The following is a 26,841-nucleotide window of genomic DNA, read 5'->3' as shown; positions in this document are numbered from 1 at the left end:
CTTCACGGGTTTATTTAGAACTACCATCATGACCAGCTCCCAGTTGGCTTGTTAGCTCAGTTGGTAGAGCGCTGCACCGGTATCGCAGAGGTCATGGGTTCAAATCCCGTACAGGCCTGATTTTTTTTCAGGCCTTATTTTCACTACTGCCTAAGTAGTGCATATCACTGCGAAGATCCCTTTCATTCAAATAATAGGAGTGTGGTTTCCATATGATAGTAACGATTGCTGAATATTTCTGCAGCGATCTCAGCGATCATATCTTAAAAGCTTTTACAGTTTTTTAAGTATTGTCTAGTTACCACCTCAATTTCAATACTAATTAGGCGGCGTGTGCGCGATTGTTTGCGGAGGCGGAGCTTAACATACCTTGATATTCTCGCGGGAAGTTTAAAATAGGTCACTTGTATTCTCGTGGGGGTCTCCAAAGGACAAATTTGGATAGAACACTACGATGCTCAGCAAACGTTTTCGAAATTCGCGTTTTGCGACTACTTCCAAAGTTTGGAATCCCTTGAAAATTTCTATGACGCTTTCTAGAATGTCAAATAAAAATAACCATATGGTAAAAGAGAAATCTAGCAATTGAGTGAAGATAAATTACGCCTGAAAGTGCGCTGAGATTGACTTCTCATACAAGCAGGATGCTAACATAGTCAATTTTCAAGGCAAATTTGCGACCTCTTCTGAAAGCGCAAGGACAAAGTGAGAATGATTCACTATTCAATTGAACTTTCTTCTTTAAAAGCCATATGGTAAAAGTAGCATTTGAAAAGTAGTTTATCCGTAAACGAAGAGAACGTAAGCCTTTCTCGACATTTTCAGCCCTTTTCCTTTATTGTTTGACAATCATTTTCTAATTAGCTTTTAAATTTAGCGCCAGCGTCTCAATGAAAGTCCCGGATATGTCGCTGAATTCTGGGCGATGGCTTTATTTTCTATTAGCAGGATCTTTAAAAAGTCTTGAGTCCACTCCCATGCTGAGATTTAAAGAGATGTAGAAGTACCTACAATAACTACCATAATTGTTTACTCAGTAAATCACTGCACTGAAGTATAAGCAGATTTGGGAGCATGAATATTTTAAATTTTAATTTTATTTTGTTATTCACCACGATGAATAATCACAATCATTTTACGAAATCAACCGGATATATTGGCGAACAACCCTAAGGTTGATTCGTCGACATGAGCGTTGTTCGAGCAAGCTTGCACGCTACACCAACCATCTCACCTTCCTAACAAGGTGCATCAAGGACCGCGTTGTTCCTAAAGATCTACGAGTTCGACCACCAGTCCCCACCAAAGGCGCACACAGAATCGCTGAACTCGCATCCATGAGATTCCTAAGGGAACGGATCAGACTGACACAGAAAGCCAAGAAAGATTCAAAGAAGGATACAGAATCTACAGCACAGAGCATAACATCCGCTCCCTCGACAAACGACGCCAACAGGATACTAGAACAGATTAAGACCAACACCAACGAGTCTTCAACACCACTAAAGACAGACATAAGCATAAGTTTAAAAAACTTATTTGAGAAAAACAGGCGGCTGTGTCATCGACTGATACACCGTATGTTGACAAAACTAATTGGGTTGTTTATTTATCTTGTAGGTCCCTTAGCTATGCCGAGAAAGCCCTACTGAAGAAAGGATTGAACTTCGCCGTAACTCGTGCGAATATTCCTGCCCCAGAGATCATCGCCAAGGTGGAAGCAGCCGTAAGACAACTCGACGCCGAACAAGCAGAAACTGTCAGAACGGTATCCTTCAAAATGCAGAACCACCAGAGCCTAACATCACGATGGAGATGAGAGATGCACTTAAAAGCCTAAAAGAAGACAAGTCTATCATAGTTCTCCCAGCAGACAAAGGGCGCGCTAGCTTAGTCATGGATACCGACACCTACCGAGCTAAGATATCTACGCTTATTGAGAACGGACCGTACCAGCTCCTCAACAAAGATCCGACAGACCGTCTGACCCGCAAGTTGTCAGAAAAGCTGCTTACCTTGAAGCGAAGTGGATATCTATCAGAGGCCGTTTACAACAAGATCAGACCCCGACACACACAGCGCCTAAAATCTACAGTTTACCGAAGATCAATAAGGCCGATGTACCGCTAAGACCTAGTGTGTCGTGCGTAAATACCTTTGCATATGATCTATCCGCTTACTTCGCCAACATCTTGTCTCCTTTAACGGGAAAGTCAGAGTACATGGTGACCAATTCAGCCCACTTTGTATCCACCGTCAGCAATGAGACGATCCGAGACAAAGAGATCCTGGTATCTTTCGACATAGAATCGCTGTTTACCAACGTTCCTATCGACGCCGCTGTACAAGCCGCACTGCAGAAACTCGAGAACGATCCGAGCCTTGCAGACCGCACCACGCTAACGCCTGCACATATCGCTTACCTTTTGACCTTCGTATTGAGATCCACATACTTCCAGTATAACGGTTCGATTTACGAGCAAAAAGACGGCGCCGCCACGGAGAGTCCAGTTTCCGCTGTTATTGCTAACCTCCACATGGAGAGTTTCGAAGAACAGGCGATAACTACATCATCCTACGAGCCCAGGATCTGGAAGCGCTACGTAGACGATACCTTTACTATCCTGGATCGCGAAAACGTGGATGACTTCTTACAGCATCTAAACAACCAGCAGCCTTTCATCCGCTTCACCATGGAGACAGAGAAAGACAACAAACTCGCCTTCTTAGACACCGCAGTTTTAAGAGAACCTGACGGCCGACTCACCACCAGCGTATACAGGAAGCCCACGCACACCGATCAATACTTAGCGTATGATTCACACCACCCTCAATCAGTAAAACGCGGTATTGTTAAGTGCCTTTACGAGCGCGCCAAACGTCTCGTAACAAAACCCTCCGTCATCTCCGAGGGAAAAAAAAAGACAAAAAAAGACAAAGAAAACATCTGTCATCTGTTTTGGTTTCCAATGGCTATCCTTTTTCTTTCTTGCAGAAACTTACCAAGACCGGAAAACCAAACAACAGTGCCGAACTCGCCAACGAGTTCAAAGCTACTGCGGTTTTACCTTATGTCAAAGGTCTGTCCGAACAGCTTCACCGTTGCCCACAACAACAAAGCGTACGCGCTGTTTTCAAGTCGGAGACTATGCCAAGATCTCAGTTAGTGCGACCAAAAGACGCTGTCGACCCCGCTAAACAAGATGGCGTAGTTTACAGGATTACCTGTGAATGCGGCAACGTGTACACCGGAGTGACTGGAAGACCTATGCAAGACAGAATTAAGGAGCACCATCGAGACATCCGACTCACCTGTACCGAGACCTCCGCTGTTTCAGAGCATGCTCACAACACCGGACACAAGCCACTCTGGAACGAAGTGAAGTTTATTGATTGTGACCCCTATTACTACACGCGCAAAGTCAAAGAGACAATTCATATAAGACTTCACCCTAACAATATCAACAGGGATAGTGGAATAGAAATTCCAGAAGCGTGGATGTCCACGATCAAAAACTACAACAACAGGGGAACCGTGCGACAGCGGACCGCTGAGGGAGCAAATCACTGAGTGAAATAGCAAGGATCAAAATGCACCGATCAGGGCTGTTGAAAAACAACTAATCACAGCAGAGCATCATGCTTATAAGGGCACGTATGACCAGTCGACCTCATCGCCTGAAGAAGACCAGCAGTATGCAGTCGAAACGTCGCGATCTACATCACACATGACTACATCGTGAGAAAAACGAAAAAACTTAGCCTTTATTGTTATTCACCACGATGAATAACCACAATCTTTTTTACGAAATGAATATTTTAGTTGAAAATTAAAATTTTGTAAGTGCTGCTGCAAAGAAGTGCCACAGCTAGGAGTACTGTTCCAGAGTACTACTTTGTGTGAAGCAGCCTTGAAACTTATTTCCCTGCAAAACAATTTTTTTATTGTAAGGTGGTTACAATAAAAGGGGGCATTCACAATGATTATTTTGGAATGGTAGAGCAAGCCATTGCAAAGCACAGGCCCATTTTCACAGGCAGAGAAGACAGTGGATGGTGTTTTGAGCATGTTTCTGATTTATTGTGAACATTTCTTTGTTATCAGTTTTTAGTGACTTACTATTAGACTGACTGACTGGCTGCCTGCCTGCCTGCCTACCTGCCTGCATGGCTGCTTGCCTGCCAGCCTGACTGACTAACTGATCACCTGACTTTCTAACTGACTAAGTGACCGATCACCCGACTGTCTAACTGACGGATTGATCACTCGACTGTCTAACTAACTGACTGTTGATCACTAAACTGTTTAACTGACTGACTGACTGATCACTCGATTGTCCAACTGACTGACCGATCACTCGATTGTCTAACTGACTGAATGATCACCCGACTGTCTAACTAACTGACTGACTGATCACTCAACTGTCTAACTGACTGACTGTCTGATCACCAGTCTAACAAACTGACTGACTGACTGATCACCAGACTGTCTAACTGACTGACTGATCTTCTGACTGTCCAACTGACTTACTGACTGAGTGATTATCCGACTGACTGACTGAATACCTGACTGTCTAACTGACTGAGTGATTATCCGACTGACTGACTGACCTACTGAATACCTGACTGTCTAACTGACTGAGTGACTGATTACCCAACTGTCTAACTGACTGACTGATTACCCGACCATCTGACTGACTGAAAAACGACGCAACTGTTTAACTGACTGACTGATTACCTGACTGTGTAACTGACTGATTACCCAACTGTGTAACTGACTGACTGACTGACCGACTGAAGAACTGACTGACCGACTTGCGTACTTTATAGGCAAAACGCAGTTATTATTTTTTGAGTGAGGTTGAGAGTCTGCCTCCCATTTTGATATTTAACAATAAAAATGTTTTTTGGATTACTTTGCTTCGCTTTGTTTGGTTTTGTGCCCGCCTTTTTCCTCGCCTCAGGGAATCTTCTTGTTGCACTTTCGTTCTCATTGGCTCCTTGAGATATTTTCTTCTTCCTCGTAAGCCTTATTGTTTAATTTGGCGACGGTCAATCGCAATAAGTCCATATAACAACATAATGATCATCAGGTATACTAGGCCAAAGAAATTCTTATAGGATAACCAACGCACTAATACAGTTGCCACTATTGACCGTATGCATAAAAGACGGAGTATTTACTGTAGTTGATCCTCTTTTGTATTTAGCCAGGCGCCTCATTAAAATGAGGTAGCTTGAAAGTAAGATTGTATGAAAATGGTTTTCTAATGCTCCCTTTTGAAATCAAGAGTGATACCTCCAAGGGTCATCCTTTATGGCCAGGGGGGGAGGATACACTTAAATTTAGCCATTCCCCCGAAAGGCTCTGTAATATTCTTATTAAGCCTCGCCTCCCCTCCCCCCATGTTAATTGACAGTCAGTTTTTTCCTTCCCTTCTTTATGCTCTGTTGGCGGTGACTGATCCACCCTCTGTTCCCCCTAAAAACTATGTGACCCCGTGGTTCGTAAGTGATTCTTATCAGGCATCAACCGTATCATCTGGGTTAAATTTAAGATAAGCCAAACAAAGCTAGCATACTCTACGTACGCGTATTCAAATCATGCGCTAAGTAAAGTAGAAATGATCAAAAGTGTATTTTATGTTAAATTTTCAACTATTATCGTAATCGTATATACAATTGCCCCTTCCCCCTCGAAAAAAGAATAATCCACTGCGTATATGTCATGTTTATTAACATATTTACAAACATGTTTAGAAAAGGATCATCTTGAGTTCAATATCTCGCGTTGAAACATAGTTTATTAAATAATTACAAATGTTTTCAAACGATAAAATTTTAAAACAAATTTAACCCAGCAGACAGCCTTTCTTTAGCTTCAATCAGATAAAGAGAGAATTGAACTTGATTGCATTAGAAATCTGTAGAATATAAAGAGAACCAGTGTCAACGTACAATCTCAGGGTAGAGTAAAGCTACAAAGGTAGAGTAAAAGGCTTATGCATTTGTTACAATAAGAAAATTTTGACGGCTTTCCTCATAGCCTGCAGAGCAGGCGTAATTTTGGCAAGTGCTCAGTATTTCTTTAGCAAAAATTATGGCCTCCACTTTTGAGTTTAATGGCAGCAGAAGGCTGGGGAGAGAGAGAAATTTGTACCAAGGGGGTGTGTGACGGTCAAAATTAAGGAGAGGGGTGGGGGCCTTTCCCTGCCCCCTTCCTTTACCGCCGCCTCTAACTTCGAAATCAAACATTGCCGGTTAAATAGACAATAGCAAGATTCTTAACGTTAATTCGCCCTATTAAAACGCTTGCACCGCAGGCTACTTTTCTCAGAAAATGCATTACTTACTTTATTACCTTTTAATAGTATGATCCAAACCATTTGTCGAAAGTTTTGCTCAAGAATCCTTGTCCTGAAATATAATGCACAATTGAGACATGGGGAATAATTGTCTGCTTACCAGAAAGGAGAGAGAATTAGATTAACTAAATTTAGGTTGAAATAAGGCCACATGCACCCTCGCCGAATGAGGAGGTCCAGCCCTTACCACACCCCTTACTATCCTGCAAATAAACCCTTTTTGAATAAATCAACTCCCTGTTTATATTGGCTGGGAGAAATCCTTTTTGTAGCTGTAGAAACCGCTGGCTTATAACTAGGCACTTCGGTATGTATTTGGTTTGAGCAACTTACCAGTTTGGTGAGCAGATTGGCTATTAAAGTAACAAGTCTGAGGGTAAACGGGAACGGCCTGAGATCCACTCGGAACGATCATCATTTCAACTTCAGCAAAGTTTAGGGTAGGGGTATGCGGAGGTCTTGTAACGCCTGTAGCTCTCTTGGAAAAGGGATTCACCTTGTTATCTGTGATAATGTTGGATGAAACACCATTCAGATGGACTGGTGGAGTGTTATTCGCATATTCAGCTCCTCCGATGTCGGCGGCAGGACAGTTAAGTGTTGGTCGCTCTTGTGCCTCAGCTTTCGTGGACAAAGAATCAATCTGTTCGCCTGAGTACTGAGTGGTAATATTAAATAATGTATTCTTGAACCCAGCATCGTTTGAGGAAATTGTCGCACTGTTTGTGACAGTTTGAGCTGGAAACAATCTGGCCGTAAGGATGTCCGATGGTTTTGTAACCCCGATAGCTCTCTTGGAAAAGGGATTTACCTTCTTACCATAAGAATCAGTGATATTGTTGGATTGAACCCCACTGAGTTCAGGTGATGGAGTGTAATTCTCAGCTTCAGTTCCCTCGATGTTAGCGGCTGGGCAATTAAGCGTTGGTGGATACAGCGCCTCGGGTTTATTGGAAAATGGTTTAATCCGTGCGCCAGGGGAATGAATGGTAATATTAGATACAAGATCCTGGTGTTGGATTGGCGGGGTACACTTGTCGACTTCAGCTGTCTCAAACATATTCACAGGGCTTTGTGCTTGTCGGTCCAAGCGTTTTGCCTTCCTAGAAAACGGGTTGACCCTCTGACCAAAGGAACCGTTAATCTCATTGAATTCATCTCCTCTTTGGGATGGTGGAGCGTTTTCCATTATTTCGGGGGCGAGTGGTGGTTGACATTTCAACTCGGGACAAGCTTTGGTTAAAAGAAAAAAATGAAAGAGCAAGCTTTATTTGGGTCATTTTCAGACTGGCAATATGAACTCGGACCACCCCATATTTTTCCCATGTATTCAGTGGCAACAAGAGATTATAGTCTCTTGCAAGCAATAGAGTAATGATGGCTTATTCTTCCTAAAATCTTATTTCGTTATATTTTAACTATGAGATCAGTGAGTTCCTCTTTGAATTTGATGAAGGGAGTACTCGGCCAAGTTCCCACAGCGATTCGGTACCTTGTTAATTCGAAGTGCTTACTTGTTTTTGGTTACACGTCATACCACTCAACTTCAGCACAATAAAAGATGGGCTATTGAAGTCGCGAAACTGTGTTATACAAGTTTCCTTCTTCATACCTTGGGCTGCTTCAGTGGAGGGTTTTGAATTTGATTTAACATTCTTCATAGCCTCAAGATCTCCTGCTGTTACTGGAAAGTTTTGAATTTCGAGACATCCACCGGTGTTAGATAGAGTGTCAAACCATGATGGTTGAGAGTCAAAGTAAGCTTTACCTAATAAAGAGAAAGTTTTGAATGAATGCGTTATCATATCAACGAGTCTTAAGTTTTGGGGTTAAGTGCGTCTTTTTGTCTTGAGGATGGGAAATGACATTTTTGTGACTTTACTGACTCAAATGTGGTACACACTTTTTTTCAGGTCCGTAAATGGTGATATCTAAGATCGGCCCAGATCCTACCGTTTAACTGTAACTTAAATGTAAGCTTGGCCGCGAAAGGTCTGGGTACGAGACTGGGTGACTTCGCTAATGGCATGAGCCGCAACTTTTAGCTATATGGTGTATTATTTCTTCTGAGTGTTTTGTCTTTTTATCTTCTCTGAATTGTGAAACGATTGTTTTGTACAGTGATCGATAATGCAGACCCTCGTCGTCTTTCTATCAATGTTTTCCTGCGACGCTTGGAGACTAAATATATATGGCCACGGAAACGCTATTTCAAGCAACATACTCACCATTAAAAAATTGTAGCCCGCTTTGGGATTCCTCTAACTTTGGTGTATTCCTCATGACATTTAAATTTGCTCCACCCTTGAGCTCGTCCATAGTCTTCCTTGCCTCATGAAACTTTTTCTCCGTTGCCACTGTTCGCTTGGCAAAATCGAACTGATTTCTTTGCCAGCTTTGTTGTAGCTGGGACATTTTTTCTTTGAGATCAGAAATCTCTTTATCTTTCCCAAAGAAAGCTTCCCTAAGAAAAGTGATCTCCTTCTCTTTAGCTGTTGAAGTACAAGAAATAAAAGTGCATATTATGAATACTTGTAGTAAAAGACAGGTTAAAGGCAAGTTTTGAATGATGAGGTAAACCAGGAGAACACAACAAAAACGGAACTGTTTCGGACGGAATGAGAAGCAGGGGTTTGGGGGAATATTTATTGTCCCCTACGGTTTTCTGTGGCACCCCTTAGTTAAATGGGTTATAAATGGTTTCCCTGTCCGCGTGCACTTCTCTTATCCCACATGAGTCGTTACTTCAAACTAACCGTTAAGTTCTGTTTCAAGGTGGATGATCTTCCTCGTTAGTTGTTCCTTTTCTCTCGCAGACTGGAAGATAATATGTTAAAAATAGCCTTTTTTAATTAAAGAAATTAGAAGTTAACAAGAAAACAGAGAAAACTAAACATAATCAACGTATAGCGGAATGATATTGGAATGTCGAAGAGTGGCGTCATAATCTGAGAACTTTAGCTGCGCGCAGTTTTTAATCTCTTTATAATGCAATGTTTTTAAAGTCAGTTGCCTGATCACCTTTAATGTAAAAAAAATTGCAATTTCTTGAAATGTTTATCTGCAACGTTGAACGGGCTTAAAAGTGAGCTTATTTTGAAGCGAACAAATTACAATTTAAATTGAACCAATTACAATCTATTTTTATTGCTTAGGTATTGAATGAGGAGTTCGCAAAATAGTCACAGAGATTTTTTTCTTCATGCTCCTTCCAATAACAAATTGTAAATTCCGAATTCGTCTCCAAAATGGGCAGACTTTCATCTGAGTTCAATTGGAAGGGAACCAAATTTTTATTCAAACTGAACCCACCTCGACGCTTTTCTCAGCTTACATATAATATGAGGTCTTCTAACGCGTCCGCGAGAAAATCTGAAGTTTTTTCTTCATGCTTTTTCCGATAACAAATTCTAACTTAGTTTTGCTAAATGTATGACTTTAACGAAAGCGAAAAGAGACCTCAAGCACGTGAAACGCCCACCTCATCCGCCATGATCCGTGCTCCGCGTAAGGCCTCCAAAGGCTTATGATAATTCTCAGTGGAACGATTACTGACATTGGCTTCTTTATCAAATTTTCTCGCAGAACAGGATTCCTTCACAGACTTTATGTCCTCTGCGATGTTTTTGTTCATTTTGGAATTGATTTCTCTTGAAAAACACAAAAATAGATTCTCTTTCACTTTGGTTGAATAAGAACCGAGTTCTTCACGCAAAAACAACGTTTCGATTTGCTTATGACAAGTTGCATAGCAACGTGTTTGTGCCGTCACTTATTGACAACACGCCAGAGTTAAAGCGTTAAGCCTGGGCGCTAGAATTTTGTCGAAGCGTCAAAAACCATATTTAGAAACTAAAACGGTTTTACAGTGATAAAACGTTTTAAAATTAAAATTGTTTTCAGCTTATCATTTGCTTTCCGAGACTTTTAAGGGAGCTTCTCTTAAATACCGCTCATGGATTTTAACAATGATACATCGTTTCCTAATAACCTTTCATTGGTTCCCCTGGCCAAGATTGTAACTGATAACCTTTGTGGGGTGCGTGCATTTATTGAACGTGATGAACTCCATTTTGAAGCATCTTTGCCAAAATTTTTAGACGAGAAGAAGGATCTTCACGTTGTCTTGTAAATGACCGGACTGTCTTCTTCCGAGTTGTGTATTTGGCTCCACACTTCCCCCATTCCCATTTCTCATGTTCTCCAGTCTCTCCTCTGTTCACCTGTTCCTCTCTTTCTTTGTTCGTCTGTTCTCCTGTTTATACGTTTCTATGGTTCTCTGTTCGCCTGTGCTCCTTTATTTCACACCTTTTATTTCCCGAGTAGTCTTCCCTTTCACGTTTTATGTTTCCCATTTCCCGCTTTCCGTTGCCTCTTTCCTTAGCTATTTCTTTCCTCTTTTTCCTCATTTTTTTCCGCGACACTATTCTTCCCTTCAATCCTATTCCTCTGTCCTTCTAATTTCTATTCGCCCACACAAAAGCGATGGGAAACAAATGCCAACCAGCAAACATAACAGAGTGAAAACTCGTGCAAATTATTTTTTCCTAGTGTGTCACGCACTTTTTTAATTCTATGGGGTGGTAAGGTTAGGTGCAGTGTTTTACCCGCGCATCTTTGCGAGAGTAGCTTATTCTGTCATCTTTCACTGAGATTTGTTTCTTTGTCTACCAACAATTCTACCGAGTCCTAGATAGTTGTATTTGAGTTTAGTTGTATAATCATGGTAAACATGGGCTGAGCTGTTCTACTCACTTACACGAAGTCAGGATGGTCTGCATACGGCGTGTGACTCAACATCGTCAAATATTGAAGGTAATTTAATTTAAAAAAATTTGCAGTTCAAACTCAACCTCATCTACAGTGTGAATCAAATTTAACGTTAAACCCATTCTGTGACTCTATATTCACCTTCTACTATACGATTTAGGTTGTCCTAAGATATCACAACTCGATCTTTAGGTGTAAGTGTTCTAAAAGAAGGCGTTTTTATCCACGTTTGATTGAGGAAAATATTTTCACTGCTTCAAGGGTATTATGTTTGGCGCATGTATTGTAATGTTCACTCCAGTATGAATTCTAGTTTTCTGGTGATTAACAAAGGTAGATTGATACAAATCATACAGTTATCATGTAACGTAGATTAATTAAAGCTTATGTCCTCTGTAATTGTTAATTTTACATAGAAGTCATCTTCCATTTTACACACGTGCACGTCATCTTTACGACTCTGACATTATTGTTGAATCCAGTCTTCATATCAACATCTGAAAACTATCGATTAACTGGACCTTGAAGATTAACTTCCATTAACAATTAATATCCGTACAAAGTTGACTACATTCTTCTTCAAATGGCAAACAGAATTTAAAGTTTATTACCAAAGAACATTTTGTACAGCAGCAAGTTGATTATTGATGTAGGCTAAATATATTAAGTACATGCTGCAAATTTTATTTCAGGGTAATTACTGTTGTTTTTATATCCCTGACTGTGCCCAGGGCAATATGAAGCAAATCCTGCATTCTGATTGGCTACATGAGTGGGCTAGATGGGCCTTTTGTTCTATTTTCCTACTTTTACAGACCCCAACTTCATCCTGTGCCAAAAAATGCAAAAAAAGAATATGATCAATATCTATAGCCATTGTGACCTCATGCTTGATCAATAATGTATATTTATTTTAAAGGAATGAAAACCCATTGTTGTTTATATTTAGTAACAATTGTTTTACTTGAGTTGTACAATATGTCACTGTCACCATACAAGCATTCCTTTTTTTTGATAGACAAAATGTGTTTATTATGGCTCTGGTAACAGTTTTTTTGTCCAGTTTGTATTTACTGGTTTCAATTTTCAGTTGCCATTTTAGAGGAAGGTCTATTTTACTATATTTAAGTCACAAGATATCCATACCATGGCTGTATTATTATATGAGGTACCTTCTATCTCCTGAAATGAATGGATACTGACAATTCATGAAATCCCAGAATTTCCAGTTTCAAAAACAACATGAAATTTGTGTATAGAGTGAACTTACCACTTTCATAAAATAAATATAAAATGTGTTTATCATGGCTGTGGTAACAGTTTTTTGTCTAGTTTGTATTTATTGGTTTCAATTTTCAGATGCAATATTGGAGGAAGGTCTATTTAACAATATATATTTGCCTCTAGATATCAATACCATGGCTGTATTGGTGTAAGAGATATCTTCTATCTCCTGAGATGAATGGATACTGACAATTATGAAATCCCAGAATTTCCAGCTGCAAAACAATACAAAAGCAACAAAAATATGTTTTATCCATGCCAGGTTGACTACAGCCTTCGTCAAATGGCAAACAGGATTTAAAGTTTATTACCCAAGAACATTCTGTACAGCAGCAAGGTAAATGTTGATGTAGGCCAAATATATTCAGTGCATATTGCAAATTTTATTTCAGGGTAATTACTCTTGTTATTATATCTATGACTGTGCCTGGGAGCAACATGAAGCAAATCCTGCATTCTGATTGGCTAATCAAGTGGCTATTGGGCCTTTTGTTCTTTTTCTCTGTTTTTATGGAGCTCAGCTTTGTCCCAGGCCAAAAAATGCAAAAAAGAATATGATCAATATCCAGCCATCATGACCTCACACCACATTTATTTATTGAAGGAAAGAAAGCGCAATGTAGTTTATTTTTTTTAACAATGTTTCACTTGAGGTGTAGCATATGTCAATGTCACCATAGAAAAATTCTTTTTTTTTTAATAGGCAAAACGTGTTACCATTTAATGATGGGTATAGCAACTGGCATTCTCAGTTATGAAATATTTTCAGGTGATACTTTACTGAGTATAACAGTATTTATAGGGCTAAGGTGTAAAGTTGTGTGAAAATAAAATTTACCTAACATTTTCAGAGGTGAAATGTATGTTTGTAAGGTGGCCTGAGATTACAAGTTGGTTAAAAGGGGCTAAGTTAACTTATAAGTCAGAATGCTGATGCTGATGCTGCCCTAGCACTTTGCCAGAGCCTTCTTTGACATTTTTCTATACCAATTCTATTCATTCTAGAGGAACTGTAAGAGTAGAGAGGGCCTTGAGTCCAGGGTACCTAGTCACCAGACCACTGTTTCCCCCAATGTTTTTTTAGTGCAAGTAAGGATCATGTTTTATTTTACATATTAAGGATCTGTTACAAGGATTCGTTAGAGGCAATATAAGTAAAAGGGTTATCTGGTAGAAAGGCTTTAGGAAATGTTAAGCTGTCTTGAGTTGATGCATTGTTGTTAACAAATGAAAATAATTAATGTATTAATACCCATCTATAAGCTGAGCTTGGCTTTAAGCCAAGATCCTAAACTTGAGAGACCTGAAAATGGGTTCTACAGCTTGTTCCTCTCAGAAAACATGTGTTGGTTATTGAATGAGTAAACACAATCACAAGATACATTCAAAAGTTTATTGAAACAATCAGCAAATAAGCAAGAATGTGAATATTTACGTATCCTACTGGCCCTGTTTGTTGGAAAGTCAGATATCACTATCAAATTGATAAAACTCTATCTGATAGATAATGCTATACGTTTTACTATGACTTATCCGCTGGATAGCAATTTATTCGTTGGATAGCATTATCCACCCTTTTTACAACTGGGCCCTGAACATAAGTACAGTTAAACACAAAATGAATTCCACAAGTCAGGATCAGTTATTGTTTTTGATAGTAGCTGTTTTAATTTCTACTATAGCGATTTACTTCTAACGATAATTATGAATAATTTAAATCTAAATGACTCAGAGATTCCTAAGAGTATGGGATATGGGAATCAATGTTATGATCTGTGGTGAAGGTTAAAAGTTCCAGAAAGTTTGTATGTCTTTATCAATAGCAGTCCTGTATTAGTGTAAGAGCAATTACAAACAAATATAACAAGATGATTGGGTAGTCAAATTTTACACCTCACAAAATTACAATCAGCAAAGAGCAACTTTCTAGTTTTGGCATATAGTATTTGTTTCGGCCGCGACGAAAATTAGATACGTCATAGCTACTTAATTAGGTTAATCACCGTTAATAACCTTAGTACGGCAAGCTTCCTCCCGAAGTCGACATCTGAGGCCATCGGGTATGTAAAATCTGTGGTTCGTTTTCTTTGAACTTTGTTCATATAACCTGATAAACTGTTTGTAATCATAGGTTTTGAAAGACTCATCAATAAACAACAGAAAGTCCTTTGAAACGTGGCTATTTTATACCGTTAACGCTTCGGTCGAGGAAACATTCGAAACCCGCTCATCAGCGCGATGGCAGAAGAAGCCAAGAACGTCCGTCGCGTCGCCAAATCAAGATTCACCAGAAAAAGGAACGAACTCCTGAAGTCCATCTCATCAGCCAGCAATCACGAACTCGTGGAAAACAACTACGCTCAATTCCTGGAAGCATGGAACGTCCTGGAAACAAAGCACGATCTCTACGCGATGCTTTTATCAGACGACGCCGAGCTAGAAGCCGCCGAAATATGGATCAACAAAGTCCAGGAGGAGTGCACCGAAGCGACAAAAGCTAAGATTAACTTTAATAACCACATAGCGGACGTGCAAATGAGAGCGCGCGCAGAAACGGAACAAAGGGATAAGGCGAACAAAGAACGCGAGCAAATGGAACGATTCTTTGATCAAGCAATGATCAGACGAGAAACAGCGCGAGCCATATTTGAAACAGCTTGTCAAAGCGCTTCGCACACACTCAGCGCGGACAAAGTAGAGCCGTCTACGGCGAAGAAACTTCAGAAACAGATTGACGAAGCTTTCGCGGAATGCAAACTAGCGAATAGCGCGCTACTCGATTTATCTACGCGAGAATCTGCAGCCAATGAAATTAAATGGCTCCAAGCTTCTCAAGCGATGTATAACGAGATGAACGCTAAACTCGAAACACACCTCGTATGCGAACATGAACGCGAACTGCAGCCGCAGATCAAAGGAGAAAAGAGCAATCATCTACAACTAGAGGAAATCAAAATGCCCCGATTTGAAGGAGAGTTGAGAGAATATCCATCCTTCAAAAGAGACTTCCAGAAACAAGTCATGCCGCACCTTACGGAAGATACATTATCCTACACGTTGCGTTCCTGTCTCGGAAAAGAACCTTTAGCTCACGTAAAGAGCGTCGACGATGACGTTTACGAGATGTGGAAGCGACTCGACGAAAAATACGGGGACCCAGCGAAAGTCGCGGACGTGATAATTAATGAGATAAGACGCGTAAGATCCATCCGCGAAGGCGAAAACAAGCGATTCATGGAGCTGATAGGAATCATAGAAGACGGATATCGTGACCTTAAGAGACTTGGCTCGGAAGCAGAAATAACCACAACGAGCTCAGTAAGCATCATAGAGAGAAAGCTCCCGCCAGACGTACGCAAAGAATGGGCTAAACTATTAAGTTCTGACGACAGCACTGTGGACAAAACCAACAAGTTTCCGAGCCTGCTCAAATTTTTACTTACGCAAAAACGCGCTATCGAGTACGACGATTCTGATCTTCGCGCGCAGGGCCCAGCCATAACGAAGGCAGTTGTCCATTACGCCACAGCGGATGAAAGACACGACAGCCGCAGCCAGAGAACTTACAGCAAGTGCGTCGTTCACGAAAACTCGAATCATCTTACTAAGGATTGTAGAGTATACCTCGATAAAACAGTAAGCGAAAGACTGTCAACATTGAAAGAAAAAGGTGCGTGTTTTTCCTGCCTCAGAACCGGTCACCGATCACGCAATTGCCGCTCTAAAAAGGATTGCGGCGTCAATGAATGTAAGAAGAAACATCATCCCACATTACATGAAGAAGATCAGACAGAGACTCCAAGCGCATCCGCAATATCCAGTGCATGCAGCCATGGGGGTAATGAGACCTGCATCCTCCAGTTGCAACAAATAAAAACTACTAGAGGACATGCAAACGTCTTGTGGGACAACGCATCATCCATTAGCCTCATAACCCGCGACAAAGCACGGTAAGAAAGACTGCGCGGAACGCCACTTGAAATCTCTCTCGTGAAGGTGGGAGGGAAGGAAGAGAAGATAAGTTCCAGAAAATACAAATTGCCGCTCATTGACCTCAAGGGCGAAACGACGCTTGTGGAAGTTTGCGAAATAGACAAAATTACCACCGACATTCAAAGTGTTAACATGGATAAGGCACTTGACGCTCTCAAGATACAAAGGGGCGACGTGACTCGGCCGAAAGGCGCCGTTGACGTCCTCATTGGGTATGATTACGCAGGCGTCCACCCGGTAAAAGAAAGAAATGTCGAACACCTAATGTTATTGAAGAATCGTTTTGGACGATGTATAGGCGGGACACACCCTTTCATTCGGGAGAAGAACCACAAATCAGCATTCGACGCATGTGCAAACCACCTAAAAGCAGTCAAAATTGACGACTTCTACAATATCGAGAGATTAGGTGTTAGCTGCACGCCGCGCTGCGGAGGCTGCAAATGCGGAAAATGCGCTCCTGGAACCAGCGACTACACTCTGAAAGAAGAAAGGGAGCTCCATCTCATCGAGAAAGGCCTTGAATTTAACGAACAGGAAAAATGCTGGATCGCTGAATATCCCTGGATTCGCGACCCACACGACCTGCCAGATAACAAAAGAGCTGCCTTTGGAAGACTCTTAAGCACCGAGCGAAGATTATTGCGAAATCCCGAATATAGTAGAGTTTATCAAAATCAAGTTGAGGACATGGTAGAACGAGGAGTAGCTAGGAAACTAAGCAAGCAAGAGCTCGAAACTTATAAAGGCCCTATCCACTATCCATAGTCGATTCTCAAATAGTGCACGGGATGATCCAAAAGGAATCTTACGGCTACAATACATTCGCCGCTACTCGCATCGGAGAGATACAGGAAGGTACCAATCCCCAAGACTGGTATTGGGTCGAGAGTGATAAAAACATCGCCGATTGGATAACACGAGGTAAGCGACCAAGCAGTATTGCATGTTGCTTTCATGAGTTAACCCCATCAACTCCCATGCATTTCCAAGACAGAATTTCTCCTTACAATATCAATACAGTATGAGGCAGACTAGTAATAAGAATAAAAACAATTGAAGATCAATTAGGGGTGATTAGTTGGACCAAGACCAAATTCTCCAAACTAACATCTCAAGAACTATATGGCACACAGTAAGGAGAATTGTTATTGAGATCTTGGGAGTTAAAGGGTAAAGGGAGTAATAAAGCCTTCAATGGTGCAATCTTGGCTTTAAGTGAGTTCTAAGTATGGTAATAGGCTGCTTTGGGCTGCAAAAAGAATTTAGCATGAGGCTGTATTCTGCTGTGTTGATTGAATTTTGGAGAACAGAATGGCACCCTGTGATTTTTTTACCATGTCACTCAGCGCTGCTGATTGGGCATATCCCAGGGTGAATATCCCCACAGTCAAGGTCAATTATTTTTAAGTGGATGTCAAGGACCATAAAAACATTTTTTCTTTTCACATAATCTTCTTTATACCCAAAAACATAGTTTGAAGAGTGTGAACAAAAGATTTTTTAATTTCAATTTTATTTCTTATTATATTTTATTACTTTTTTACACATGGTTGGACAATTGACAAGAAGACAGTACAACAGTGATAGGACGGAAATGAACCGGCCTTTTAAATAACCCTGCAATTTGCTATAGGTCAATGAATAACATAGTATTCATGACAACTGTGCTCCTTATAGGTAATGAATTACAAAATTAGGAGTCTCTGATAGCAATTAAACAAAATAATTAAGAAAATAACGTAAAACAAATGTCATACAATGTAAGGAAACTCTCTGATACATACAGTTATAATGTTGTGAAAGGAAGGGTATAGAGAATATTGAATAGGCAGGGTGGTATGCAAATCTTGAATAATTTTCAAAATGCTTATACTTGTATATATGAGCAGAATGGTATAAAGCTCTATAAAAGTTTGAAAGCTATTAGTTATTCAAAAGAATATTATTGTCCTATGAGTGGGAGTAGGTATATATATTGTGTATATGACTCCATCTAAATTGTTATTTGTTTCTATCTGAGTTGTTAAAATCAGGTAGCATTTTGGCCTAAATTTTGTTGAAATTTGTCAAAACATACTTATTTGCTGCTACCACAACTACTACTTTCCACAAGACTGTCTAACTGAACAACTGACTGATTACCTGACTGTCTAACTGACTGAATGATTACTTGACTGTCTAACTGACTGACTGACTGACTACCTGACTAAAAGAGTCTTGAGTCCAGTCCCATGCTGGGATTAAAAGAGATGTAGGAGTAACTATGATAACCACTACAATTATTTACTCAATAAATCCCTCCACTTAAAGAATCAGCAGATTTGGGAGCAAGAATATTCTAATTGAAAATTAAAATTTTGTAAGTGCTGCCTGCAAAGAAGTGTGACAGCTATGAGTACTCTTCCAGGTACCACTTTGTGTGAAGCAGCCTTGAAACTTTTTCTGCTAAACCTTGATACTATTTCCAGCCAAACAATATTTTTATTGTCAGGTGGTTACAATAGAAGGGGGCATTCACAATTATTATTTTGGAATGGTAGAGCAAGCCATTGCAAAGCACAAGCAGAACTGAAAGTGAATGGTGTTTTGAGTATGTTTCTGATTTATTGTGAATGTTTCAGTTTTTTAGAAATAGGAGTATTACTTTGTTAAAATAGATATCAACCTCAATAAGTGCTGTGCCTAACTGACCAGATCACTTACCTGCAGAATGATTGACTCTCTGGTTCAATTATTGAAATACTAGCTGACTGACTGATGAATAGATTGGCAGACAGAAAGACTGACTGAGTGATTTACAGGTGGACTGAGTGACTTATTGGGCGTCTGACTGACTGACTGGCTGGGCAACTGACTGACTGACTTACTGACCGCCTGCCTGCCTGTCTGCTTGACTGATTGACTAATCATCAGACTGTCTAACTGAACAACTGACTGATTACCTGCCTGTCTAACTGACTGACTGATTACTTGACTGTCTAACTGACTGGCTGACTGACCACCTGACTAACTGACCAACCGACTGACCCACCTATTGACTGACCAACCGACTTGCATACTTTTTAGGCAAAACTCAATTATTATTTGCCGAGTAAGGTTAAGAGTCTGCCTCCCGTTTTGATATTTGACAATTAACAAAAATACTTTTTGGATTGCTTTGCATTTTTTGACTTTGTGTCTGGTTTAGAGTACTTCTGTCATTCTCTTAACCAATAAGATGAAATCTAAACCAATTGTGGTTTTATCCATCGCCTTTTCTGCACTTCAGTGAATTTTCCTGTCGCAATTTAGTTCTCATTGGCTCCTTGAAATATTTCTTCTTCCTTGTTGGCCTTTTTGTTTACGTTGGCAACGCTCGATTTTAATGAGTCCATATAATAACAGAATAATCATCAGGTATACTAGGCGAAAGAAATTCTTATAGGATAGCCAACGCACTAGTACAGTTGCTACTATTGACCGTATATATAAAAGACGGAGTATTTACTGTAGTTGATCTTCTTTTGTATTTAGCCAGGCACCTCAATAAAAGGAGGTAGCTTGAAAGTAAGATTATATGAAAATGGTTTTCTAAGGCTACCTTTTGAAATCAAGAGTGATACCTCCAAGGGTCAGCATTTATCGCCAGGGGAGGGGGAATCGGCTTTTTTTCTTGTGTCACATTATAATTTACCTAATTCCCTGTAGGGCTCTGTGATATTCTTATTAAACCCCCCTTCCCTCATTGGCAGTTAATTTTCTATCTTCCCACCTTTATACTCTGTTGGCAATGACTGATCAACACTCCATTCCCCCTGAAAACCATGTAACCTCCCCACCCACCCACTTCACACTCCCTCCCCCCCTCGATGACAAATAGTGATTGGATCCTAAGTTATCTTTGTCATTGTGCGGTGAGTGGAGTTAAGAATTCAGTGACCAACTAAAGCTTTGTTTTATTTATTCTCCTGTTTTACTCAAGGCTTCGTGAACACAGCTGACTCAGAAAACCGCCAAACAAGGGTGAAGAAAATGGCGCCTGATGTGTGGCAGGTGACTCTTGGAGTAGCGAATAAGTCCCTGAAAAAATTGCGTGGAAAAATTAGAGACGAAGCGAATCTAATGTAATTGATTAAACATGTGCATAATTGTTTAGTTAGAATAAAATACTCGCTATTACAGAGGCAATGTTTTCAGCTCAATTTTCTTGAACCTCCCTCAGTTGTCTGTTGCCCCTCTATGTTTTTCCTCAATTCACCGTCTGTTTTGTCTGATGCCCCTTTGATCTTCTGCAGTCACTGTTTTTTGGCGAAGAAGAGCTAATGTTTTACAATGATTTAAAAAGTTCTTGGAGTAAAATGCATGAGGGGCTGTGTCACTGTCTCCAGTACAGTCTTTTACTCAGTGTGCTCGTTTGCTTGAGAAGCGGTCGGAAAAAAAGACCTCTTGTCCTTAGTTTCTCAAGCTTCTACACCCTCCATCCTGACATTCGTAACAAGATGTCCAAGATCACGTTATTCTGCATAGAGTTTGACGCAGAGTGTTCGTCAATTACAAACAAGAGATATATTTCATTTAACTACTTCCATTGAGCAGCATGTGAGAGCAGTTATCAAAACCTCGTGACTTTGTTTCTTCTCGCCTAATCGACTGTGGTTCGTAAGTGATTCTAATTAAGTGTCAAATGTATCATTAAGGTTTGGCTTAAAATAAGCCAAACAAACCGAACATATTCATACTCTCTATGCTAACGAATACAGATAAATAAAGTGGAAATGATCAAATGTGTATTTTATTTTAAATTTTCAACTATTATGTAATCGTATGTACAAATAACTGTCACAAATAATTTCGGCAAAATTGGTGCAAATTCCCTCCTCCCCCCGGAAAAAATATTAAGCAGCTGCGCGCGTTTATGTCATGCGCAAATGATTTTTAATATATTTACAAACATGCTTAGAAAAGGTTCATCTTGAGTTCAATTTCTCGCGTTCAGACATAGTTGATTAAATAATTACAACCGTTTTCAAATTTAACCCAGCAGACATCCTTTCTTTAGCTTCAATCAGATCAAGAGAGAATTGAACTTGACTGCATTTAAAATCTGTAGAATATAAAGAGAACCAGTTTCAGTGTACAATCTCAAGGTAGAGTAAAGCACCAAAGGTAGAGTAAAAAGCTTATGCTATTGTTAAAATTTTGACGGCTTTTCTCATAGCCTGCAGAGTTGGTGTAAATTTGGCGAGTGCTCAGTACTTCCAAAGCGAAAATTATGGCTACTGCCTTTGATTTAATGGCAGCGGAAGGCTGGGGGAGAGAGAGAGAGAGATTTGTACCAAGGGGGTGTGCGACCGTCAAAATTAAAGAGAGGGGTGGGGGACCTTTCCTCACCCCTTCCTCCTACCGCCACCGCTATCTCCAAATCAAATATGGCCGATTGTCTAAACAATTGCGAGATTCTCAATGTTAACTCGCCCTGTTAAGACGCCTGCATTGCAGGCTACTTTTCTCAGAAAATGCATTACTTACTCGTTACATTTTAATAGTATGATCCAAACCATTTGTTGAAAGTTCTGCTCAAGAATCCTTGTCCTGAAAAATAATGCACAATTGAGACTTGGCGAATAATGGCCTGCTTACCAGAAAGGAGAGAGAATTAGATAAACTGAATTTAGGTTGAAATAAGACCACATACATCCTTGCCGAATGAGGGATTCCTGCCCTTACCACACCCCTTAGAATCCTGCTAATAAGCTCCCTTTTTGAATAAACCAACCCGCTGTTTATATTGGCTGAGACAAATCCTTTTGTTAGCTGTAGAAACCACTGGATTTTAACAGGGCACTTTCGGTATGTATATGGTTTGAGCAACTTACCGGTTTGTTGAGTAGATTGGCTATTAAAGTGATAAGTCTGAGTGTAAACGGAAACCTGAGATCCAATTGGAATGATACTCATTGACGGTAATGGGCGATGCTGTAAAAAGGGACTCCCTAGACAATCGAAGACAGTTTAACAAACCTTAACTTACTACGAAGGTTTTCGCTGATAAATTTCTGTTCATTTAGATACCATTCACTAAAGGAGCGTCGTAAGTTAAGGGTCGAGTGCAAGTCACTTTTCGAAAACGAGCCCGTGCTTCACAACTGAACTGATCTAACGAGAATGATCGACTAGACGAAGCCCAGATGCGAGAAAACAGTAAGCGTGGAGCGTAGTTTTCCTTATAGTATTCTTAAGGTAGCTACATTCTGCTAACTTACATCTGTGACCTTAACAGCAAATTGACTTAATGCATAAAAGAAATCTCTGAACGTTTCAGCTCTCCTGACGAAAATTGAATGTTTTCACGTTCAATTTGTCAGAATGAGTAAACCGTACCCTTGATCGCGAAAGTCCTCCTCTTGGCGGGGGAAGCTAGCTTGTTAGTGAAAGTATGATACATTTGTCATATTATGTTCAACTGATCATACCTTTGGCTTTCTCTGAAGACGGGTTGATCTCACTGGATGTGCCGGTGTTCTTGAATGCAGCATCATTTGAGATAATTGCCGGACTGTTTCTCAGAGTTTCAACTTCAGCAAAGTTGGGTGTAGGGATATGTGGTGATGTTGTAATGCCTTTAGCTCTCTTGGAAAAGGGATTCACTTTGTTACCAGAGGAATCTGTGATATTGTTGGATGGAACACCTTTGAGATGGACTGGCGGAGTGTTATTCTCATTTTTAGCTCCTCTTATATTAGTGGCAGGACAATCAAGTATTGGTCGCTCTTGAGTCTTAGCTTTCATGGACCACGGGTTAATCTGTTCGCCTAAGCACTGAGTGGTAATATTGAATACTGTATTCCCGAACACAGCATCGTTTGAGGAAATTATCGCACTGTTTCTGACAGTTTGAGCTGGAAACAAAGTGGCCGCAGGGATGTGTGATGTTTTTGTGACGCCGATAGCTCTCCTGGAAAAGGGATTCACCTTGTTACCATAAGAATCAGTGATATTGTTGGATGGAATCCCACTGAGTTGAGCGGGTGGAGTGTTATTCTCAACTTTAGTTCTGGCGATATCAGCGGCTAGGCAATTGAGTGTTGGTCGATCCAGCACCTCGGCTTCGTTGGAAAATGGTTTAATCCGTGCGCCAGAGGACCGAATGGTGATGTTAGATCCAAGATGTCTCGGTTGGATTGGCGGGGTACACTTATTGACTTCAGTTCTCTCGAAATTATTCAGAGGACTTTGTGCTGGTCGATCCAAACGTTTTGCCTTCCTAGAGAGTGGGTTGACCCTCTGACCGAAGGAAACGTTTATCTGGTTGAATTCATCTCCTCTTTGGGGTGATGAAGCATTTTTCTTTATTTCAGCTCTGAAAAAACTGCCATCGGGGGCGAGTGGTGGTTGACATTTCAATTCAGGACAGTCTTTAGTGAAAAAAAGAAGTGCAAGAGTAAGTTTTAGTTGGGTCATTTTTCAAACTAGCAAAGCGAAATATGAACTTGGACCACCCCATATTTTTTCCTATGTATTCGATGGCAATAAGAGACTCTAGTCTCTTGTTAGGAGTTGAGTACTGCTGGCGTATTCTTCCTAAAGTCTCATTTTATATTTTAATTATGAGATCAGTGAGTTCGTTTCTGAATTTGATGAAGCGAGTACTCGGCCAAGTTCCCACAGCGGCTCGGTACCTCGATAATTCGAACTGCTTACTTATTTTTGGTTGCACGTCATAGAGAGTCATCATAGCACCCAACTTCAGCACAATAAAAGATGGGCTGTTGAATTTGCGAAATTGTGTTATACAAGTTTCCTTCTTCATACCTTGGGCTGCTTCAGTGGAGGGCTTTGAATTTGATTTGAAATTCTTCATGGCCTCCAGATCTCTTGCTGTTACTGGAAAGTTTTCAATTTCGAGACATCCACCGGTGTTAGATAGACTGTCAAACCATGATGGTTGAAGGTCAAAGTAAGCTTTACCTGATTAAGAGAAAATTTTGAATAACTGTTCATGGAACAATGTGTTATTAACGATTCTCAAGTTTTGAGGCTCTTCTTGTCCTGAGGAAGGGATATGAAATTTTTGTGACTTTACTCAAATATGGCACATACTTTTCAGGACTTCTAATCTCGTCCCAGATCCTACCGTTTAATTGTAACTTTAATGAAAGGTCTGAGTACGTGACTAGGTGAATGCCAATGGCAAGAGCCGCGATTTTTACCTATAGGTGTATTATTTGTTCTGAGTTTTTTAAAATTTTTTTGTGAATTGTGAAACGATTGTTTCGTACAGTGATCGACAATGCAGACCCCTCGTCCTCTTCCCATCAGTGTTTCCCTGCGATGCTTGGAGACTAACTTTGGCCTTAGAAATGCCATTTCAAGTAATATACTCACCTTTAAATAATTGTAGCCCGCTTCGGGATTCCTCTAACTTTGTTGTATTCCTCATGACACTAAAATTTGCTCCACCCTTGAGCTCGTCGATAGTCTTCCTTGCCTCCTGTAGCTTTTCATCCATTGCCGCCATTTGCTTGGCAAAATCCAACTGACTTCTCTGCCAGCTTTGTTGTAGTTGGGAAAATTTTTCCTTAAAATCAGAATTCTCCTTATGTTTGCCAAAGAGAGCTTCTTTAAGAAAGGTGATATCTTTCTCTTTAGCTGTTAAAGTACAAGAAATAAAAGTGCATATTTTAAATACTTGGAGTAAAAGATAGATCAAATTGAAGTTTTGAATAATAAGGCAAATCGGGAGAACATAACAAAAACGGAACTCTTTTGGACGGAATGGGAAGCAGGGGTTTGGAGGAATATTTATCGTCAAGAGCCTACGGTTGTTCCTCAGCACCCCTCAGTTAAATGGGTCTTAAATGGTTTCCCTGTGCACGTGCACTTCTCTTATCCCACATGCGTCATTACTTCAAACTAACCGTTAAGTTCTGTTTCGAGGTGGATGATCTTCCTCGCTAGTTGTTCCTTTTCTCTCGCAAACTGGGAGAAAATATGTTAAAAATAGCGTTTTTGAATTAAAGAAATTAGAAGTGACCAGGAAAATTGACAACTCTAAACATAATCAACGAACAGCGAAATGATATTGGAATGTCGAAGAGTGGCGTCATAATCTGAGAACTTTAGCTGCGCGCACTTTTCAATCTCTTCATGAAGAAATGTTTTCAAAGTCAGTTACCTAAACACCTTTAATGCCAAAAAAAATGCAATTTCTTTAAATGTTTTTCCTCAATGTTGAACGGGCTAATAACCGATGTTTTTTTGGAGGGAACCAACTGTTTTGCATTTGAAGGAACCGATTTTCATTCAAACTGGGTGCACTACGGCCTTTTACACTCTTACATATTGAATGAGGTCTACTAGCGCGTCCGCGAAAAAAATCTAACTTTTTCCTTCATGCTCGTCCCGATCGCAAATTCTAACTTAGTTGTGGTAAATGTATGATTTTTACCAAAACCGAAGAGAGGCCTAAAGTTCGGGAAACGCCCACCTCATTAGCCATGATCCGCACTCCGTGTGAGGCCCCCAAAGGCTCATGAAAACTCTCGGTGGAACGATTAGTGACATTGGCTTCTTCATCATATTTTCTCGCAAAACAGGACTCCTTCACGGACTCTATGTCCTCTGCGACGTTTTTGTTCATTTTGGAATTGATATCTTTAGAAAAACACAAAAATATATGTTCTCTTTCGGTTTGCTTCAGTGAGAACTGAGCTCTTGATGCAAAATCAAAGTTTCGATTCGCTCATGACAAGTTGCATAGCAACGTATTTGTGCTGTCACTCCCTGACATCACAGCAGAGATGAAGCATGAAACCTGGGCACTAGAATTTTGTCGAAGCGTCAAAAACCAGAGTTAGAAATTAGAGCGCTTTAACAGTAAGAAATTGGAAATGAAAAAAGTTACAGTTTATTATTTGCTTTCGGCGATGTTTAAGAGGGGTTAACTTAAATACAGTTCATAGATTCTAAAAATCATACATCGGTTCTAATAACCTTTCATTGCTTCCCTTGGCCAAGATTGTAACTGATAACCTTTGTGGGGTGTGTGCATTTATTGACCGTGATTAACTTCATTTTCAAGTATCTTTGCCAAAATTTTTAGACGAGGAGAAGAATTATCAAGTTCTCCTGTAAATGACTGGGCTGTCTTCTTTCGATTTGTATTTTAGGTCCACAATTTTCCCATTCTTATTTCTCATGTCCTCCCGTCCCTCCTCTGTTCTCCTGTTCCTTTGTTCGTCTGTTGCCCTGTGTTTACGTTTCTCTGTTCCTCCTCTGTTTCTAGTCTTCCATGTTCCAAGCAGTCTTCCCTTTCACGTTTTCTGTTTCCCACTTCCCACTTTCCGTCGTCTCGTTTCCTAGTTATTTCTTTCCTCTTTTTCCTCAATTTTTTTCCGCGACACTATTCTTCCCTTCAATCTTCCAATTTTGATTCGACCTTACAAAA

At 40.2% G+C, this 26,841-nt stretch overlaps 4 protein-coding genes, 1 long non-coding RNA gene and 1 pseudogene across 5 annotated transcripts; 4 read left to right on the top strand and 2 right to left on the bottom strand.

Annotated features, from left to right (window-relative positions):
• The first annotated feature begins 1,124 nt into the window (after positions 1-1,124).
• On the top strand, positions 1,125-3,296 carry LOC113664115 (uncharacterized; annotated as a pseudogene).
• Positions 3,297-5,716: 2,420 nt separating this feature from the next.
• On the bottom strand, positions 5,717-10,100 carry LOC149046943 (uncharacterized). Its single transcript, XM_089202387.1, has 7 exons — positions 9,847-10,100; positions 9,122-9,182; positions 8,594-8,857; positions 7,978-8,133; positions 6,699-7,598; positions 6,362-6,417; positions 5,717-5,924 (listed from the first exon to the last, which is right to left on the bottom strand). The coding sequence occupies exons 1-6, from the start codon at positions 9,997-9,999 to the stop codon at positions 6,365-6,367; spliced, it is 1,587 nt and encodes a 528-aa protein (XP_089058513.1). The 5' UTR covers positions 10,000-10,100; the 3' UTR covers positions 5,717-5,924; positions 6,362-6,364.
• A 922-nt stretch (positions 10,101-11,022) lies between these two features.
• Positions 11,023-20,578, top strand: LOC149046940 (uncharacterized). The gene is made up of 3 exons (XR_016185584.1): positions 11,023-11,180; positions 12,682-12,756; positions 20,377-20,578. It is a non-coding gene; the product is annotated as an uncharacterized LOC149046940 (long non-coding RNA).
• LOC149046942 (uncharacterized) lies at positions 14,658-16,415 on the top strand. The gene has a single exon (XM_089202422.1). The coding sequence runs from the start codon at positions 14,658-14,660 to the stop codon at positions 16,371-16,373; it is 1,716 nt and encodes a 571-aa protein (XP_089058548.1). The 3' UTR covers positions 16,374-16,415.
• LOC149046941 (uncharacterized) lies at positions 16,545-17,184 on the top strand. Its single transcript, XM_089202916.1, has one exon. The coding sequence runs from the start codon at positions 16,545-16,547 to the stop codon at positions 17,178-17,180; it is 636 nt and encodes a 211-aa protein (XP_089059042.1). The 3' UTR covers positions 17,181-17,184.
• Positions 20,579-21,923: 1,345 nt separating the features above from the next.
• LOC149046939 (uncharacterized) lies at positions 21,924-26,128 on the bottom strand. Its single transcript, XM_089204196.1, has 7 exons — positions 25,882-26,128; positions 25,313-25,373; positions 24,780-25,043; positions 24,207-24,362; positions 22,868-23,809; positions 22,271-22,387; positions 21,924-21,986 (listed from the first exon to the last, which is right to left on the bottom strand). Exons 1-7 carry the CDS (start codon positions 26,032-26,034, stop codon positions 21,934-21,936), a joined length of 1,746 nt encoding a protein of 581 aa, XP_089060322.1. The 5' UTR covers positions 26,035-26,128; the 3' UTR covers positions 21,924-21,933.
• Positions 26,129-26,841: the final 713 nt, after the last annotated feature.

Source organism: Pocillopora damicornis, chromosome 4 (assembly GCF_964200805.1).
Source record: "Pocillopora damicornis chromosome 4, jaPocDami1.2, whole genome shotgun sequence".
NCBI classification, from domain to species: domain Eukaryota; kingdom Metazoa; phylum Cnidaria; class Anthozoa; order Scleractinia; family Pocilloporidae; genus Pocillopora; species Pocillopora damicornis.
This window is presented reverse-complemented; position numbering and strand designations above follow the sequence as displayed.